This window comes from Colletotrichum chrysophilum, assembly GCF_026319265.1.
Source record: "Colletotrichum chrysophilum strain AFK26 chromosome Unknown scaffold_50, whole genome shotgun sequence".
NCBI lineage: Eukaryota > Fungi > Ascomycota > Sordariomycetes > Glomerellales > Glomerellaceae > Colletotrichum > Colletotrichum chrysophilum.
The window spans coordinates 160,116-177,400 of NW_026517337.1; the positions used below are offsets into that span (position 1 = coordinate 160,116).

At 53.9% G+C, this 17,285-nt stretch overlaps 5 protein-coding genes across 5 annotated transcripts; 3 read left to right on the plus strand and 2 right to left on the minus strand.

Moving 5' to 3' along the window:
* Positions 1-2,883: 2,883 nt before the first annotated feature.
* On the minus strand, positions 2,884-4,332 carry COL26b_006659 (uncharacterized protein; the record flags this gene model as incomplete). Its single annotated transcript, XM_053179471.1, has 1 exon — positions 2,884-4,332. The coding sequence occupies one exon, from the start codon at positions 4,330-4,332 to the stop codon at positions 2,884-2,886; it is 1,449 nt and encodes a 482-aa protein (XP_053036582.1).
* A 1,502-nt stretch (positions 4,333-5,834) lies between these two features.
* Positions 5,835-7,870, plus strand: COL26b_006660 (uncharacterized protein; the record flags this gene model as incomplete). The annotated part of the gene is made up of 8 exons (XM_053179472.1): positions 5,835-5,982; positions 6,046-6,116; positions 6,171-6,298; positions 6,355-6,542; positions 6,598-6,780; positions 6,833-7,096; positions 7,155-7,570; positions 7,631-7,870. 8 exons carry the CDS (start codon positions 5,835-5,837, stop codon positions 7,868-7,870), a joined length of 1,638 nt encoding a protein of 545 aa, XP_053036583.1.
* A 416-nt stretch (positions 7,871-8,286) lies between these two features.
* COL26b_006661 (uncharacterized protein) lies at positions 8,287-10,273 on the minus strand (the record flags this gene model as incomplete). The annotated part of the gene is made up of 4 exons (XM_053179473.1): positions 8,287-9,342; positions 9,393-9,812; positions 9,929-10,130; positions 10,206-10,273. 4 exons carry the CDS (start codon positions 10,271-10,273, stop codon positions 8,287-8,289), a joined length of 1,746 nt encoding a protein of 581 aa, XP_053036584.1.
* A 1,344-nt stretch (positions 10,274-11,617) lies between these two features.
* POM33 (Transmembrane nucleoporin) lies at positions 11,618-12,771 on the plus strand (the record flags this gene model as incomplete). Its single annotated transcript, XM_053179474.1, has 4 exons — positions 11,618-11,687; positions 11,757-11,772; positions 11,937-12,160; positions 12,218-12,771. 4 exons carry the CDS (start codon positions 11,618-11,620, stop codon positions 12,769-12,771), a joined length of 864 nt encoding a protein of 287 aa, XP_053036585.1.
* Positions 12,772-13,635: 864 nt separating this feature from the next.
* On the plus strand, positions 13,636-15,509 carry COL26b_006663 (uncharacterized protein; the record flags this gene model as incomplete). The annotated part of the gene is made up of 2 exons (XM_053179475.1): positions 13,636-13,733; positions 13,799-15,509. 2 exons carry the CDS (start codon positions 13,636-13,638, stop codon positions 15,507-15,509), a joined length of 1,809 nt encoding a protein of 602 aa, XP_053036586.1.
* Between the last annotated feature and the right edge of the window lie 1,776 nt (positions 15,510-17,285).

The window sequence follows — 17,285 nt, forward strand, 5'->3', positions numbered from 1 at the left end:
GAGATAATGATGTGATGGGTAACTGAGCGCAGGATAACGACGGGTTCATTCGGCTTGTTGCTGCGACCTCGAAATAGATGGAACTAGGCCGGCCGAAGTCATCAACGTTCACCAGAGTGTCTTGAAAGATATGCGGTCAAATGTGGAACTGAGGAATGATATGTCACTGTGTACAAAAGGTTGTTCCTCGTTGGACAAACTCCTTCGACTTCCCGGAGAATTCAATGGAGACGATCGGCATTCAGCCCACTTGGTGCTTGTGGGGTAATTGGGACCGGCTGGCCGGATGCAAGATCGGGATCGTGCCCGACGCTACGGGGCGCCACTCCGGACCGCTGGGACGACACCCCGCAGTGCCGCGGAGGCCGGGAGGTATGTTGTGAGCCGATAAGCGCCACGGAGAGCTTTGTGCCTAGTGCTTGCTACATATCCGTGCCGAAGTTGAGCTTTCATTCAAGTTAGCACCAGGGACAACCGGCAGCACGAAACCACGTGTTAACGCCGACAAGGTACTTCCCTTGTACATTGCGAATTAAGCTGACTTCTCCGGGCTTGGAAGGTGAGACCTCAAGCATGAGCCAACTCTCACACTGCTTTAGTACCTTTCAACTGGATCAGCCATTCCAAACATGCTGCTGAATGAGCGAGTGTTGTCCCTACTATTGATGACGGAAGATGCTCTAAAGTTTGTTTAGGGCTATGAGTTCTGATTGAACTTCTTGGGGTCTAGTTGGAGAATGCGCCGACCGAGATAACCAGGCAGCCATGCATAGCCACCGAGTTCTTGGCGTCAGACCAGTCGCAGTCTCACTCTCGGACTTTATAATCTGCTTAGTGGGGGACCTGCCTCTTATTCTCCTCAGTTGCAAAATACCGACTTTCCATTGCCATGGCGATGCTTCGGTCGCGCTCGCTACCTTCGGCAAGTCCGGAGGGTAACCTTAAGCCAGCAGAAAGACTGCGCCAAGCTTCGTCAGATACAGATGTTGCAAAAGCGATCTGCTGTCGTTCACTCGAAATAGAAGGCTCCTCGAGTTCTTCATTTCGTCAAAGTCCTGACTTGTCAGCCCGGTACAACGTCAATCAATCGACAGCAAGCCCAAAGTACACTAGTTTGCCAAATGCTGGCACATACATCCGTCTCCTCAGTTTCCAAACGCCGCCGGCGGCTTCTTCTGGCACCGTCGACATACGCTGCGTCCTCCACACCTTTCGGCTGGCACAAATACCTCAATACAATGCCATCTCCTACACTTGGGGCCCAGAAGCGCCAACAACTCTGATTGAGGTTAATGGCCAACTCAAAAGTGTTCGGCTAAATTGCGAACTTGTTCTGCGGCGGGCCCGACAACATGATACTACAGCTCTTTATTGGATCGATGCTATTTGTATCGACCAAGAAAATCTGGAAGAAAAAGGCCACCAAGTTGCCATCATGGGCAAAGTCTTCGGAGCCTCTCATCTGGTGATTGCATATGTTGGCGAACATGCAGATGATAGCCGGTTCCTCTGCAAGAAGCTCCAAAACCATGCCTACTTCTTCAGATGGGTAGGCAGAAACCGGCATTGGCTCGGCCCTAGCGACAGAGCTTTGTCAAGACTGTGGTTCTTCCTAATCAGATACAAGACCCTTCCGCGGATGCTCATCTCATTCAAGTCGTTTTTGAGAAGGGAGTATTTTCAGAGAGTCTGGGTCTATCAAGAGCTCTTTCTGGGCAAGCAAGTTTATGTACAATGTGGGGAGTCGCTTTTGCATATACGCATGTTTCATGGATTTGCAGCAGCAAACCATATCTGGGGATTGATGAAAGCCCGGGAAGCGTTTGAGCGGTTAAGTCTTTCCGATGACCCGTTTTTGCGAACAGATATCCCAAAGCTTGAGATGCTAGTGGCTGGTTCTTTCCAACAACAGCCGCTGCCCCTGGCAATGCTTATTGAGCATGTGCATGATTGTGAGTTGGATTGCCACGATCTCTTAGATAAAGTGTATGGAGTTCTTTCTCTGGTACATTGGAGTGGCGAAGAGCCAATCTCGCCAGATTACACCATGGATGTATTCCAGCTGGGACTTGAGTTGCTTTCAAGAGCTAAAGAGAGCCCCATACACTCTGTCGACTTCCTTCTCGAATATGCTGAGCTGGTGGTTAAGATCCTGAAACTTCACGACGAGCTGTCGACCAGGCTTGAGCATGCGATACAGATACGAAATCATAAGAACACGGCAAAGGGACTGATGAGTTCCGCATCCGGCACAAAGGCATCATTATCTCATAATGCCGGCACGAGATCCTTCTTTTGTGAGGGATTCCTATGGAGTGGGATTCGTCTTACATGCAACGAAACTGGTGAATGGGTCTTTCCGATTGTAGAAGGCCAGAAAACAGTGTATCGTGTCGTCAGGAATATCCTTCTCCCACGAACTGCTGCAGTTGGCGACTGGTGTCTGTTTCAGGGGCATGAGGGATACAGACAGATCCTTCTTGTAGTCAGAGAGGAAGTTGACGGACAACGATATTGGATAGTTGGCAAGGGTTTGGCCAGGTATAAACCGAACTTTCCAACGTCAGACAGATTCCGATTGTACATCGACGCAGAAGACTTTTTAGTCATCGCCATCCAGTCGTTTTATTTCAATGACAGTCTTGGGGATGTGGATGATGCGCAAGAATATCTACAAACTGGTGTCTGCGGTGTAGCTGGGTCGTCTTACGCCGAGTCGGCTGATTAGGCATTGTGATGATTGCCTCCGTATTCTCCTTGGAAATGAAGCAGCACATGCTATTCGCGGCGATCCAATCACAAAGTGAATAAATAAGACGTAAGATTATGACGGCTGCAGGCTATCGCTTCCCAAAACTCATGCCTTGAACTTCTTATGCTAGATCAGTTCGCAACCGCGAAGGCCGACTTCAGCCTCCTCCAACACTCGTTCTTCACAGCAGTATGCTCATCCGTCGTCCTCAACACCGCGTCCCTGTTCTCCACTGCCCGGCGGAGCAAATACGCCAAACACTCGCCCATGCTGCCCCACGTAGAACACTTGAACACGTCCGGCCCCCCGAAACCCTCGTTCTTCTCCTGCAGAAGCGAGAAGCTGACCTCGTCAGACATGCCATGCAGCTGTCCAAACGCAATGGGCACAGTCGGCTTGCCCTCCTTGACGCGCTGCTGGTGCAACTTCAGCGCAGCAAAGACACTCTCCCTGTTGTGACTAGCCAACAACAAGTCCACAGAGGGGAATGGCTTGGATCCGCCAAAGTCTCCAATGTGTCTCTTGACGGCACCCTGGGAGATGTAGTTGTACGCATTATCCGTGTCCTGCTTCGTGTCATGGATGCGCGAGCGGTTGTCGGAGAGGATGTACGCGCCCCTGACGACCTTGAGGCCCAGGGTGAACCCGTCCTTGCTGGCTTCCGAGAGGTGGTTGATAACGTTGTCCGTGGTGCTCTTGAGATATGCCTGGTACGTATTGTAGATGGCAGCATATCCGTCTCCGTTGAACTTGCGCATGAGCTCGAGGGTGACGCGGTCGATGGCCTTCTGGAAGTGCGTGGACTCTGCGTCGACGATGATTCTAATTCCGCGCTGTTTGCATGTTGTGGCGATCTCATCGAGGGCGTCGAGCATCTGTTTCGGGGGGAACTTGTCTTCGGCAAAGGCTTTTGTGACTTCGCGGCCAGCTCCGGTCAACTTGATGGCGAGGATGTCACCCTCGCCAACCTGGGCAGCAGTCTCCAAGGTGCCGCATCTCCAGGACTCGATCTCAGAATCGACGCCAGCAATACCCGATGCAGCAGCAGTCTTTCCAGTCTCGTGAGCAGACTGAGTCAAGTGGTCGAATACAGTCTCCTTGGCGTAGGTAAGGATGACGCCCTTAAAGCCCAAGGCCTTGAGCCGGTCAACACATGCTTTCGTCTGTTCAGGGGTCTCTCCGGCGCAGAACTGGTCGTAGAATGTCTTCTTGAGGATGGCGTGTAGTACTGGGTTGCGATCAACGTCTAGAAGGAAGCTTCCGCTCGACTTGGAGAGGAAGGATAGTGCGTAGAGTGAGGGGATGAGAAGGAAGCGGTTTGACGAGACGGTGGTGATGAGTAACGATCTTAGAAGGGTTCCCGTAGATAAGATGGATAAAGGCGCGCCGGGGACGGATTTCCGTGCTGGAGGGCTCTTGAGCTCAATGCTGCTTGTCTCTGGAATAGCAGCATGTGGCGAGCCTGCTCCGACTGCTTGTCGCGGTTGTGTTGGCTTCCCGTAGCCTCGTCTGCCAGATACGATAAACGCGGGGTTCGCCCAGGGCGTCTTGGCAGATGCCAGCCCCAGCGACACCTTCATGATATATCTGGATGCAAATGTGACAGAATTCGTGTACGTCGCAACTTCAAGAGAGTATTCGGATGCTTCCGAGTATGAGATGAGCCCGTGATTTGAGCGGTTGAAAGGGGGACGGCTTCTAAATGCTTATTCGGTTTCCCCGCCTCTGGTCGTGATCGGATCCGGTGGTTTCTCCAACGCCTCCTTCTCCAACGCTTCGTTCCGGTCCGATGTACGGACGTGGCGGGCATGGCCATCCTGGTGGCTAACAGGTCACATGCTGTGGTTTAGATGGGCATGCCAATCGGGATTGTTTGGAATTGCTTCCGTCTTGGAGATATGAGTTGGCGTCTGCGTCTACAGAGTACAGGTACGCTGTTTTGATGGCTGGAGCCGGCTATCGCTCCTCTCTCCCCCGCACGCATCGCGATGCTAGCCGAACAGGGAGTAAGCTTGGAAGGGGACGTGTGTAGCAGCTGTATTCTTGGGGGATGTCTACGTGAGTGAATGGCTGGCAGCTCCGATAACATGTCACTTGATGCTATGCACACGTGCAGATAAGATAGCTGGCATCGCGGAGGATCTGGGCGATTACCGAGAGAGGAAAGTGGTTCGACGAGGGTACCGGAGAGGGCTCCGGGAGGGGATCCACTTACCGGACACCCCTCCGATGCGACCCCACCGTCACTCAACATCAGTCCGAGCTTGGAGGTCTCTTATCGGATGGACGTCGTCTGCCATTGTTATCTGGGAGCATGTCGCGATGACGATCGGTGGCCGGGGGGTGTCTTATCTGAGCCCCGGTCGAGTATCGGACCGTGAGAACGTGACCGCGTATTCCCGGTGACGGAGGATTGATGCGGGACATGAACTTGATGGATTGACTCATGAACTGGTTTAAATCTGTCAATAAATGATGCAATTCCCGAGCAGCTTCCTTTGGTGTCAAGACTTGTAATGTCTTGCTCAATCAGATGGGTGATGGACGTGGTGTACTTGCAACACGCTATCAGTCCTGTAGACACACAGTCCTACCACCCTCCTGACGGCACGTTCCTTGGCAAAATGTTTCCTTCCCATCTCATCGATTGTGCCATTGATAAGAAGCTCCCAGATACTGCACTTCAACCTGCATGAAGACAAGTGACGTCTCGCCCATGCCTTTTGCCGACCATGAAAGTCGATCTCTAGCCGGCCGCGCGCTATCACCGGGGGAAAGACGGCAACCAGACCCCCGGCCACCGAACCAACAGACGCGACATCGCCTCTTGTGATAAGAGATCGACCGAATTTCTATCAGACGAGCATACGTCCAACATGCATTTCAGGGGCGCGAATGCTGGGATGAAAGATAAAGTCGCATTGGCAGTTGTGCGACGGGCAATAGCCGTACGACGGAGTACGATAGCTGATAGACTTGAATAAAACTGAAGCCGAGCCGCCAAGTTCTGGGCGAGGCTTGTTGTTTCTTAGCAGACTTTTGTTTCTGACTTGACTTTTGGTGAAATTTGCGTCATATCAACATGGCAGTTGACGAGAAGAAGCTGGACGTTGCCGACGAGGCTGTTCAGCCGACCTCCAGTAATGGCGAGGGGAAGCAGAGCTCCTTATCGCAGCATCGTCCCCTATCGCGGGCGTTGAAGGGGCGGCATATGCAGATGATTGCCATCGGTTAGTGGACTCTAAAAATTGTTGTCATGGATGAAGCTCAATATAGCATTTCATGAACTCCAGGAGGCTCCATTGGTGCTGGCCTCTTCGTCGGAACTGGAGGAGCCTTGAGGACCGGTGGTCCGGCAGCTCTGGTAGGGTGATCCCAACTCAATTCTTATGGGTGACGAACTGACATCTTTGATCAGCTCATTGGCTTCATCATCATCGGGTGCATGATGATGTGCACCGTCCAAGCCCTCGGAGAACTAGCCATCATCTACCCGGTCAACGGAGCCTTCTACGAGTATGCCGTGCGATTCATCGATCCGGCCTGGTAAGCTCGTCCTCGGGGGATGGCTTGGAGTCTCGATACAGCTAACTGGTAATAAGGGGCTTTGCAATGGGCTGGGAATACTCCATCGGTTGGATGGTAACCCTCCCTTTTGAGATCACCGCTGCTGGAATAACCATCGAGTTTTGGAAAAGCAGAGAGGAGGTTAACCCGGGAGTCTGGTGCGCCGTCTTCATGACCCTCCTGATTGTGATTCAAGTCTTTGGTGTTCGAGGATATGGAGAAGGTATGCCTTTGACACTCTCTACGGCCCAGCAGCCTACGCTAACGCCCACTCAAAGTTGAATTCATCCTCGCCATCGTCAAGATAATAGCCTGCATCGGCTTCATCATTCTCGGCATCATCATCAACACAGGCGGCGTCCCGACCGATCCCCGTGGCTATATCGGGGCCCAATACTGGCACGACCCAGGCGCCTTCCGCAACGGATTTCAGGGCTTCTGCTCCGTCTTCGTGACTGCCGGTACATCCATACCCTTCATGCTTCTGTATCATCGAAACCTAATAGTCGATAGCATTCTCCTTTGGTGGCACAGAGATGGTAGGCCTCGCTGCCGCTGAGGCAGCCAACCCCCGCAAGACTCTCCCCAAGGCTTCCCGGCAGGTCTTCTGGCGCATCACGCTCTTCTACATCCTCAACATCTTCATCATGGGCCTCATCGTCCCGTCAGACAGCGACGTCCTCCTCGGCGCAAGTGGAGCCAACACCAAAGCCTCCCCGTTCGTGCTCGCGGTCCAGCTAGCTAGGATCGAGGTCCTCCCTCACATCATCAACGGCGGTGCGTCCTTCTTACCACCCTTTCTCCCATCAACAACAAGCTAACACCAGAACAACAGTCATCACCCTCGCCGTCATCTCCGTCGCAAACTCCTGCACCTACGGCTCCACGCGCGTCCTCCAAGCCCTCGCGCAATCAGGCCGCGCGCCCGCCATCTTCGCGCGCGTCGACAAGGACGGCCGCCCCATCTACTGCGTCGCGCTGCAGGTCGCCTTCGGCTTCATCTCCTTCATCACCATCGCCGCCGACGGCAAGACCGTCTTCAGCTGGCTGCTCGCCGTCACGGGCCTCTCGGGCCAGTTCGCGTACGCGAGCATCATGTTGGCGCACATCCGCTTCCGCAAGGCGTGGCGGCTGCAGGGCCGCAGTCTGGATGAGATCCCCTGGCGCTCTGCCCTGGGCGTGGCTGGAAGCTATGTGGGCGTGTTCCTGGTGGTGTGTTCGCTGAGCGCGACGTTTTACTCGGCTTTATACGTAAGTTGTTTGTGATCTTGTGAGATGTTTGGAGAGTTGTGTTGCTGACATGGGGATTAGCCGGTTGGCGGAAGCCCGAATGCCGAGTCGTTCTTCCAGAGTTATATGGCGGCGCCGATTACTCTTGCGCTATTTCTCTTCTGGAAGGTGTACACGAGAGATTGGGGCTTTGGAGTTGATCTGCGGAGTATTGACCTGGACAAGGGCAGGCGGCGGGAGGAGGAGCTGGAGGTTTATGAAGTTGACGAGGTTGAGAAGAAGACTCCGATGTGGAAGCGAATTCTGGGTTTCTTCTTCTGAGGAGGTCATGTAAAGTGGTCACTGTTGCTGTAAACCCTAGTGTGGAAGTTTAGCATCACATGTAGGAGGTAGACTGAGTGTGTTGAATGCTTTCATTGTGTGGTATCAAACGGCTGTAACCAGGCATATTTCGCTGTTCAGGCGCGTAACCTTTGCAGGCGTGCATAAATGCTCCCTTTCCAATCTTCACGGTCTGATAGCTGGTTGCCCTGCCACCTTTCTTCAGGTGAACTTGATACCCCAGTGCGAGCATGCCAAAATGCCTGAGCAGCCTGGCCAGTATTCACTTGTTAAGTTGACGCCCTCGTCTAATCGCCCGTTAGAAGCTGTCCAACGGGGCAAGGAGCGCCTTGGAATGGTGGGTATCAGGCCGACTTTGGGTACGTAGATGACCTTGCTTGAGCTCTTGGGATCCATCATTTCTTGTGCTTGAGAAGGCAATGGCGGCCCCACTTGCGTTGAAACTTTTCGGGAATGAAGGGCAGGTCTGGAACCCAGAGTGCTCTGGCGAGGAAGTGTGTGTTGGCCGCATCCAGGAACGGAACGCATTTCACAACCTCCCAGTGCTCTTCATCGGCGATATAGTCAGGCTCGTTCGGCGGCAAGGGGTCGTTTCGCTCGGGGTACTGAGTGTCGACCAGGAATCCACAAGTCCTCTGATCAACGTACTTGCCCATGTCTTCCTCGTTCCTGTCGTTCATGCCCTTCGTGGGCATCCACGTACCGCTCCAGAAACCGAAGCCAGTCCGAGCTTCAGCAAACTCTCCAGGAAGCAGTCCTCGGAAGTCGGAGCGAACGAACTTGGCGTGCATGTCGCGAGGCAGGAAGTAGGATGACGGGAAGCGGTACCACTCCTTGCCGAAGCACACGTTATCGCCACGGAGGCCGAGCCCCTGTTGACCGCTGACACCCGCTCCAAGTGGCGAGTAGAGCCTCATCGGGGCAGAGTAGGCGGACCAGATCCCGTAAACGCGCGAGAGTCCGATGTCGAAGGAAAGCAGGAGCACCAGACTGACGGTGAAGAGTTTGAGCTTGGCAGGAATCTTGCCAACGAGAGTCTTGGGATCCGAGTTGCCAAGAGCCGCCAGAATGATGTGCAGGGACATGGCAGCATTGAGAGCAAGGAAAGGGTACGCGGGGTACATGAAACGCTCTTCCTTGTGAGGCTGAAGGGTGAAGATGCCAAGCCAGAGGTAGAAAGGCGAGATGAAAACCAGCGCGCGCAAGCCTGTCTGAAAGCCTTGTCCTGAAGGTGAAACCAGCTTCTGCAGGACGAAAAGGGGGAGGCAGACAAGGGCCAAGATGAACCAAATGTTGAAGTTCAGGGCGAGGTTGCGGAAGTAAAAGTCCCAAGGCTCAGTACCGTACAACTCCGGGCCACCGGTCTCCGAGAAGATGTTGTACTTGACAATGTTCCAAGATGCGACCTCGACCTTCTTGTAGAAGAAAGTGTTGATGCATCCATCAAAGAACTAGATGTGTGAGATGCGGTTTACACCACAGATATCAACAAGAGACTTACCATAACGATCAAGCCAGCAATCACACCCCTGACGACGCGGATGATAGCCTCAATGAAGCGATCCTTGTCACTCAGCGCAGCGAAGATAGCCTCCTCAATGAGGAAGGGAAAGGAAAGGGCGGCAGCAAAAGGCCATCCTACGACAGCTCCAACAGCAAACCAGAAAATTCCTTGAGCAGTCTTCAGTCCACCACGCCAGTTCATGAAGGACGAAGCGCCCAGCATGGCCATGTACATGGCAAAGCTGGAGGGTAGATAGGCGGTGCTCGCATGGAAGTTGCCTGCGCTGAAGACCGTGGCCAGGATGAAGAAGAGACCAATGCGCGCATTGAGGGTGAGGCTGATGACACGGAACAGCAGGGTCTGGCATAAGGCGCAGCCGAAGGCCAGAGCATATCGAATGAAGTAAAACTCGCCAACCTAGGTCAGTCAGTACGAGACCAATAGGCCGAATATCGTGGACGACGCATTGGACTTGCCTTGGTAGACTGGGGCAGCAGACGGCGGATGTTGCCGACAATGGCATGCAGACTAACGTAGAGCCAGCTGCGAATGGCATATGTGGGAGAATACTCCCATGTCTGGAGGCCGTAGCCGTGGGAGAGGTAGTGGGTAGGCTCGTAGTAGTTGAATGTCTCGTCGCAGTCTTGGATCGGGGCGAAGAGGGCGGAGATTATGTTTGCAGCCAGGAAGCAATAAAAGGCTGAGATGGGCTCGATGGCGAAAGGGCTGGGCGGCCTATCGCGAGGGTCCTGTTAGTGGACGTCGCAGGAGTGGCTGCGCAGCAGCCAGGAATTGAATTGGACGGCTTACTTCTTTCTGGCATGGCCGGCCTCGGGGTGGACGAACTCCCTCTGCGGAGGAGCAGCTTTTGGCGGCATCGTGGCGGGTTGTCACGGTCGGAGTGGGCGAAACAACACGGGCCGTCGAGACAATCAGTTGTGGTGATGCCACGGAGCTCCAAATCTCAACAATTCAGATTTCGGGGAGCTGTGACGCCACAGCTTCTCAATTGACAGGGGTCTAGACGGACAGTTCTGGTGTGTTGGTCCACACTGTATTGAGATGCAAATTTAGGCTGAGACGTACAGTGTTGACAGCAAGCTGACGGCGGAGAATTTGGATTGGCCAAAGCTGGTGGATCGGAGCTGCAGCTGGCGCACAGACCAAGGGTGTGATGATGACGAAAGGAAACAAGCCGAAGATTGAGGCTTGACACCAACAGGGAAGTCCGGATTTAGCGTCAGGTGGTGATGAAAGAGCGTCTCGCAGATGCGCGCCCAATGAGTCCAGAGCAGGGCAGAGGCACCATTTGCCTGGGCTACTTAGCATTTAGCACCTAGCACCGTGGACGATTACCTAGTTGCTGCATCAGCGCATCAGGCCATCCGGACTGGTTAGCGGCTGGTGTTTTGCTGATACTGGGCTGCAGCCAGAGAGCACGGATTCTATTCCGTCGTCTCATGTCTCCCTTTACCTGGAGGTGCTGGGCTCAGATGTTTCCGCCTCGTCGGTGTCAAGGTGAGCAGAAATGATGGAAAGTAAACAAAAATAAAAGGACCAGAGGGCTCATCTTTCCATGCGCAAAAAATGACATGTGAGAGCTGTCGCATTGATGATTCGCAGGTGACACTTCTCGCAGCAAAGAGCCCTGTCCAAGGCCGTCATAAAATTTGGAGCCCTTCACTTCTCAGCGAGGGAACAGTCCGCAGATCTGCCGCTGAAGTGCCCGGGACCCTGGACTGGAGTTCAGCTGGGTTGGTCGTCGTACCGCTGTCTTGCTTTGCCGGGGTCACTGTAACCTTTCCTCCCTCCCGCCGCCATTGACCCCTCCCTCTCAATTCCGTGTCCATTCTGCGCGCTCCCGGCCACTCCAGAGTCCAGCGAAAAAAAGGGCAGCAGCTGGCCCGACCAAAGGGAAGCACAGAGAAGGAAGCAGTGACGCACTGACGCACCGACCACCGCTTGCCTGAGTCCAGGCTCCATTTTCCTCCACCTCCACCTTAACCAGCCACTCCACCGCCCGCCATCACCTCAACTTCTTGCGCATTCTGGCCAGCTTTCCAAAGTCAACTCCAACACCACCAGAAAAAAGACACACGACACAGAGCTTTGCACTGCGTCGCAAATCCCATCATCCTTTGCGAACCTGCTGATTATCAGCACCAACAGCTGTATACCACATTTCAAGCCTATCGCGCCTGCCGCCAGAAGAATATTGCACGATGGCACCCCCTCCGCCCGCCAGCGTCCCTCTCACCCAGAGGCTTCTGCTTCTCGCCCAGACCCTGCAATGTATGTCGATTTCAAACTCCCGTCTGCATGTCTGAGTGCGGCATATGCTAACCGTCTATCTTCAAACAGTCGCTTGGTTTGCCGGGTACGTACAGACAATTCCGTTTGACCTTCGAGCTTCATCCGTATCCCTGCGACCCGAAGAACATGCTAGTCGCGCCTGCGGAGAAGGCCGGGGGACCGGGGCTGCATCTTTAGCGATGAGAACTTCTTCCAGGGCTCAGCATTTGCTAACAACGCGTTCGCCAGACACCTGACTCTGATCCTGTCCGTTATTCGCTATTCCTTCTCCTACGTTACCTTCAACTACTACAGCAGAGTCGCCCGCTGGAGTTACCGATTGGCCTTCCTCTCGGCCTGCCTTACCTACGGTATTGTCGTCTACAAGACCCTGAGAGCTCGCAGCAAGGCCGGAGCTAAGGCGCCCCAGAGCCCCTTGGCTCTCATCGCCGACGAGAATGTCCAGTACCTTGGTGAGTTTCTTCGTTCGTTCTCTCCGTCTTGTCGCTGCGGCTAACTGGAATCTGCAGTCATGTCCCTGGTCTGGCTCTTCTCTCCCCAGTACCCCCTGGCTATGCTTCCCTACGCCATCTACTCCGTCTTCCACGTCGCCACCTACACGCGCGCCAACGTGATTCCCACCATCACTCCCCCCAAGCCCATCGCCCCGGCTGCTGGCGCTTCTCCCGGCGGAAAGCCCCAGTACGCGCACAACCCCATTGCCGACAAGATTGGCGCTTTCGTCAAGGAGTACTACGACGCGTCCATGTCCGTGGTTTCCTCCCTTGAGATCCTCCTCTGGGTTCGCCTTCTGCTCTCCGCCATCACCTTCCAGCGCCGCTCCTGGATTCTGATTGCCATCTACACTGCCTTCCTGCGTGCCCGCTTCACCCAGAGCTCTCACGTCCAGAACTCGTTCGCCATGTTCGAGTCCCGCGTTGACTCCGCCGTCGGCAACCAGGGTACTCCCCCTGCCGCTCGCCAGGCCTGGGACACTGTCAAGGGAGGCGCCCGCCAGTTCTACGCCTACACCGACCCTAACCGCTACCTCAGCGGTACCGCCGTCCCCAAGAAGACCTCCTAAGAGCTCAAATTGGCAGGCAGAATGCACACCAGTCCCTACGACTGGTGCATGATGCCCACACATCTTAATTATACGATATCGCATCAGTACCGGCTCGGCCGATGTGATGGGCCAGGCTGCAACTCCAGCCATGATAAGAATGTTTCCTTCCAGGGGAGTATGTAAGAAACGGTTCAGGGGCAAGGATACAAGGTAGCAACGGAAAGGAAAGAAGAGGAGATGTTTTACGGCCGACCATTGTTCAAACGGCTTTTCCGCGACTCATTCTGGCTTTTGGAGTGTCGGCGAGTTTAGGACCTGGACGAACCCCGGGTTGCGCTCTGCATTACACTATGATTTCAGGTTCCCGTTTCGCTCTCTGGCTCTGGCCATTGTCTACTAGTTTGTTTGCGCAATACATCAAAACCCGCATGATTAAAGTATTCATTACACCGTTTGCTTCGCGCTGCGATGGGTGTGGGCGTTGATAATGTAACACTGATACAAGGGCTAAGCACATGTCGCCAAGCACCCGGGGAACGAACGCTCTAGACACCTAGCCACACCCAAAGTGGCGTAGCTCGGCCTTTTCCTCCCCTGGTTCACCCCACTATCAATGACGTCGCGCAGCCGTCGCGCACACCGACGTCAAGCCTCGACAAGCTGCACGCGACCAAGGCGCAGGCGCAGCTAAGGAACCGCCCGCAAAACGTCAGGAGGCCTTTCGACTTGGATTGCACCTCCCTAGGCCCTTCATTTAATACAGCTGCACTGCAACAACCTTTTTATTCTTGGCGCGCGACCCCGTTCTAAACCTTGCTCCGCTTTCCAATCCAAGTTCCACGTCGCATTCAAGGTTTCGGGTTCTTTTTTTCTTTTCGAGAAATGGCTTCTCTATTGCGACAAATCGTCGCGGGGCCTCGCGCAAGGCACGCCGAGTCCGACTTGGACTTGTGCTATGTCACTTCCAACATTATTGCCACGTAAGTCGTTCTCTTCTTCACAATGTTTGCAGGACACATGAAGCTGACGATGATGTGCGAATCAGCTCCGGTCCATCAGGGACGTATCCCCAAAGAGCCTACCGAAACCCGCTCGACCGCCTCGTCACCTTCCTCGACGAGAAACACAAGGACAACTGGGCGATATGGGAGTTCCGCGCCGAGGGCACGGGGTACCCCGACGAGGAGGTCTACGGGCGTGTGAGGCATTACCCCTGGCCTGACCACCACCCGCCGCCGTTCCGCCTGATTCCCATGATCATGGCGAGCATGCGCAACTGGCTCAATGGCGGCGACCTCCAGCAGGGCGACGTGGCTGTCAGCAAGTCTGACGGCAAGAAGGTCGAGGGAGGCGATAATCAGAGAGTCGTCGTTGTGCACTGCAAGGCTGGCAAGGGCCGCAGCGGGACTGTTTCTTGCAGCTACCTGATCTCGGAGTGCGGCTGGAAGCCTGAGGAGGCGCTGACGAGGTTTACCGAGCGGAGGATGAGGCCTAAGTTCGGCGCTGGTGTGTCTATCCCAAGTCAGCTGCGGACGATCACCTACGTGGACCGCTGGACTAGGGGAGGCAAAAAGTATGTGGATCGCGCAGTTGAGATTATGGAGATTCATGTCTGGGGCCTGCGTAGCGGCGTCAAGTTTGATGTTGAAGGCTTCGAGGATGAGGGCAAGAAGATCAAGGTGTTTCACACGTTCAAGAAGAGTGAGAGGGTGGTTATCGAGGGAGATGCACCTAGTGGAGGGGGTATCGGGCGTATGATGACCGATTTGGCCAGCGTGGGAGTCAAGCCTACGGAGAAGGCCCCTGCGGAAGCACCTTTGGCGGAGCATGCCAACACAAATCATGCAAAGGATGGTGGAAAGAAGGAGGAGACAAAGGAAGACGGGGTGTCGAGGAGTAAGAGCAAGAAGTTGAGGAACGCCAAGACGACGTCACTTATCAGGGACCCGGCGGCGCCTGGACAGCAGAAGAGGAGCGAGACGGAAGCGAATGGCAAGGAAGATGCTGAGGAAGGAGAGCCTGGTGGCATGGCCGTTATCCTCAAGCCGAAGGAGGCCATCCATATCCCGAACAGTGATGTCAACATCTCTGTCGAGAGAAGAAACAGGACGTCCGCTAGTATGGGCTTGACCATGGTCACGGCGGTGGCTCACGTCTGGTTCAACGTCTTCTTTGAGGGCAACGGTCCTGAGCAAGATGGCAAGCCCGATGCCAGCGGCGTGTTCGAGATCGAATGGGACGCGATGGACGGTATCAAGGGGTCCAGTAGGAAGGGGTCCCGCGGGTTCGACAAGATTGCCGTCGTTTGGCGAGTTGCGGACTCCCACCGCGCCAAGGATGGTGGTGACGAAGTCGGTCCTGCGGAGGGCGATGTCGTGCAGCAGCCTTCAGAGGGGTCGCCGGTTCCGCAGATGAAGGCCGCTGACTGGAAGGGCGGCAACAAGGAGGATCCCACAGCCGAGAAGCACCTCGGCCTGAGGACGGAGAGTCCCGAGAGCGCGGACGTGAGCCGGGCGAGCAGTGTCAAGGACGGCGTCGTGAAGGATGGAGATGAGACTGATTCTATGGAGGGCGTGAAGACCAGCGGGCCGTACGGAGAAGAGATTGAGGCGGATGATGTTGATGTTAAGAAGGTTGAGAAGGAGGTGGCGACTGAGAGCGTTAACAAGAAGGTTGAGCCGGGCCCAGAGTTGTTGGATTCTCCTGATACAGCGAGCGGGACAACTGCTGCTGGGAGCACCGAGATCAAGAAGTAGATGAGAGATGGGTGCATGTTTTGGGATAATACCACGATAATGAAGGAGCATTGTGGTTGTAGACTTTCAATTTGTATTATTATTTTCACCATCAATTCCTTCTATAATGAGCACAGGTCCAAGGACTCACAAGAGACCCGAACGTATATGAACCTGCTTTCCAACTATGACGAACGATCTTCTTCTGCTACCAACTAAACCATCAATTGTTGGATTCACTTGTAGCAGTACCTCTGACTGTGGGCATAAGTTGTAGTATTAAGAAGAGAGTACTTGGCTAGATAGCCGTCATTGTACCTAAATACTTGCTCATTGCTGACATAAGTCAACATCAATGATGTTGTGAAGGCATGCCGAATCATTCGAAACATGTCGCTTCTCTTGTTCAACCCTGCAGTCTTTTTCTCCGGATATTCCACCTCTGCATGCAAGATGCATCGCCTCAGGCTGTGTACTGGGCAGACCGAGATGCCACGTCAGTTGGGTACCCAGAGCCAGCCTGATTTTAATGGGTGTCCCACATCTGAAGATGCATATGCAACAAGGGTTGGCTGCTTCCCTGCCCCCAAGTGTCCCGATGCTCAGCCTGCTTGCTCTTGGCGGGTCCAGCCTGATCACCCAACCATCGGCATTCTTCCCACCAGCTGTTTCTTTTCAAACGAAATCTTCCTAACAGGAATTCTCATTCTTATAGAGCTCAAGGTCTCGAGTCGAGACATATAGCAAGCAGTCGACAAAAGCTGCTCAGCTTCAGCTGGACAAACTCCCCTGTAGCGGCGTTGAAAAGGGAGAGAGACCGATTGCGGGATCAACTACACAGCCGCACCTCTCTAAGGGACCATTAAGGCCCAAGTATGTGCCTTCCCCCTCCTTTACTACTTATCCCAAAGGCTGCCCACCTAGCATAATGCTGATGCCGAAATTATTTCTCTCTTAATTCATTGCGTCCGGTATCTGCGGAGTTAACTCCTCATTATCGACCTTGCGGCAAGAGGCCGCTTTCTTGTCTGCTACGACAGCAACAGGTATCTCAAGCTCTGCGACTCAAATCTGCTCCTGGTTCCCACAGCATTCGGTATCGGACGACTCGTCGGATCTCGGCGACAGTGAATGTTCGGGGTTCCCTATTCTCAACAGGCTCTTCATTAAAACGCCGTCACCGTCCCGTATATGGGACAATGAAATGAAAATGGATCTCATCCACTGCCGCCGCCTCATTCTTTTACTCGGCCTAGTCACTTCAATTATCTGTCGACCAGCTACTATGGGCGACGGTACTAAATTCTTTATCGACGCACAGATGGCTGCAACAGCTTCCGATAATTCGAGCAATGCCAGCGGGCCCGTGTCTGAGACCATGGAACTTAGCAAGAAGGTTAACACCACAATCGCCCTTGTCACACTATCATTCATGATGATTACGTACTGGATCTTGACGACATACACGCCCAAGCTGTCGAACGATATATGGTTACCCTCAACGTACCTGGAGCCAAACATTTCCGCCATTCTTTCAATGACCTGGCCAGAGAGATTGCGATGGAAATTCCCGAATGACAGAAAACTCCAAGTTGAAAGCGGATCCCAAGTTGAACCTAAAACTCATGAAGAAAGCCACCCCAGAGATGAAAGCAAAACTCAAACTCAAACTCAAGACCAAAACGAAGCCTTGCCTTGGATACTTTGTTTCCCCCAAGAGATTGGCATCAACGTCAGATATAAAATTTCAAAGAAACTAAAAATCTACTGCATTGGTGGGCATAGCGATTTCACGGA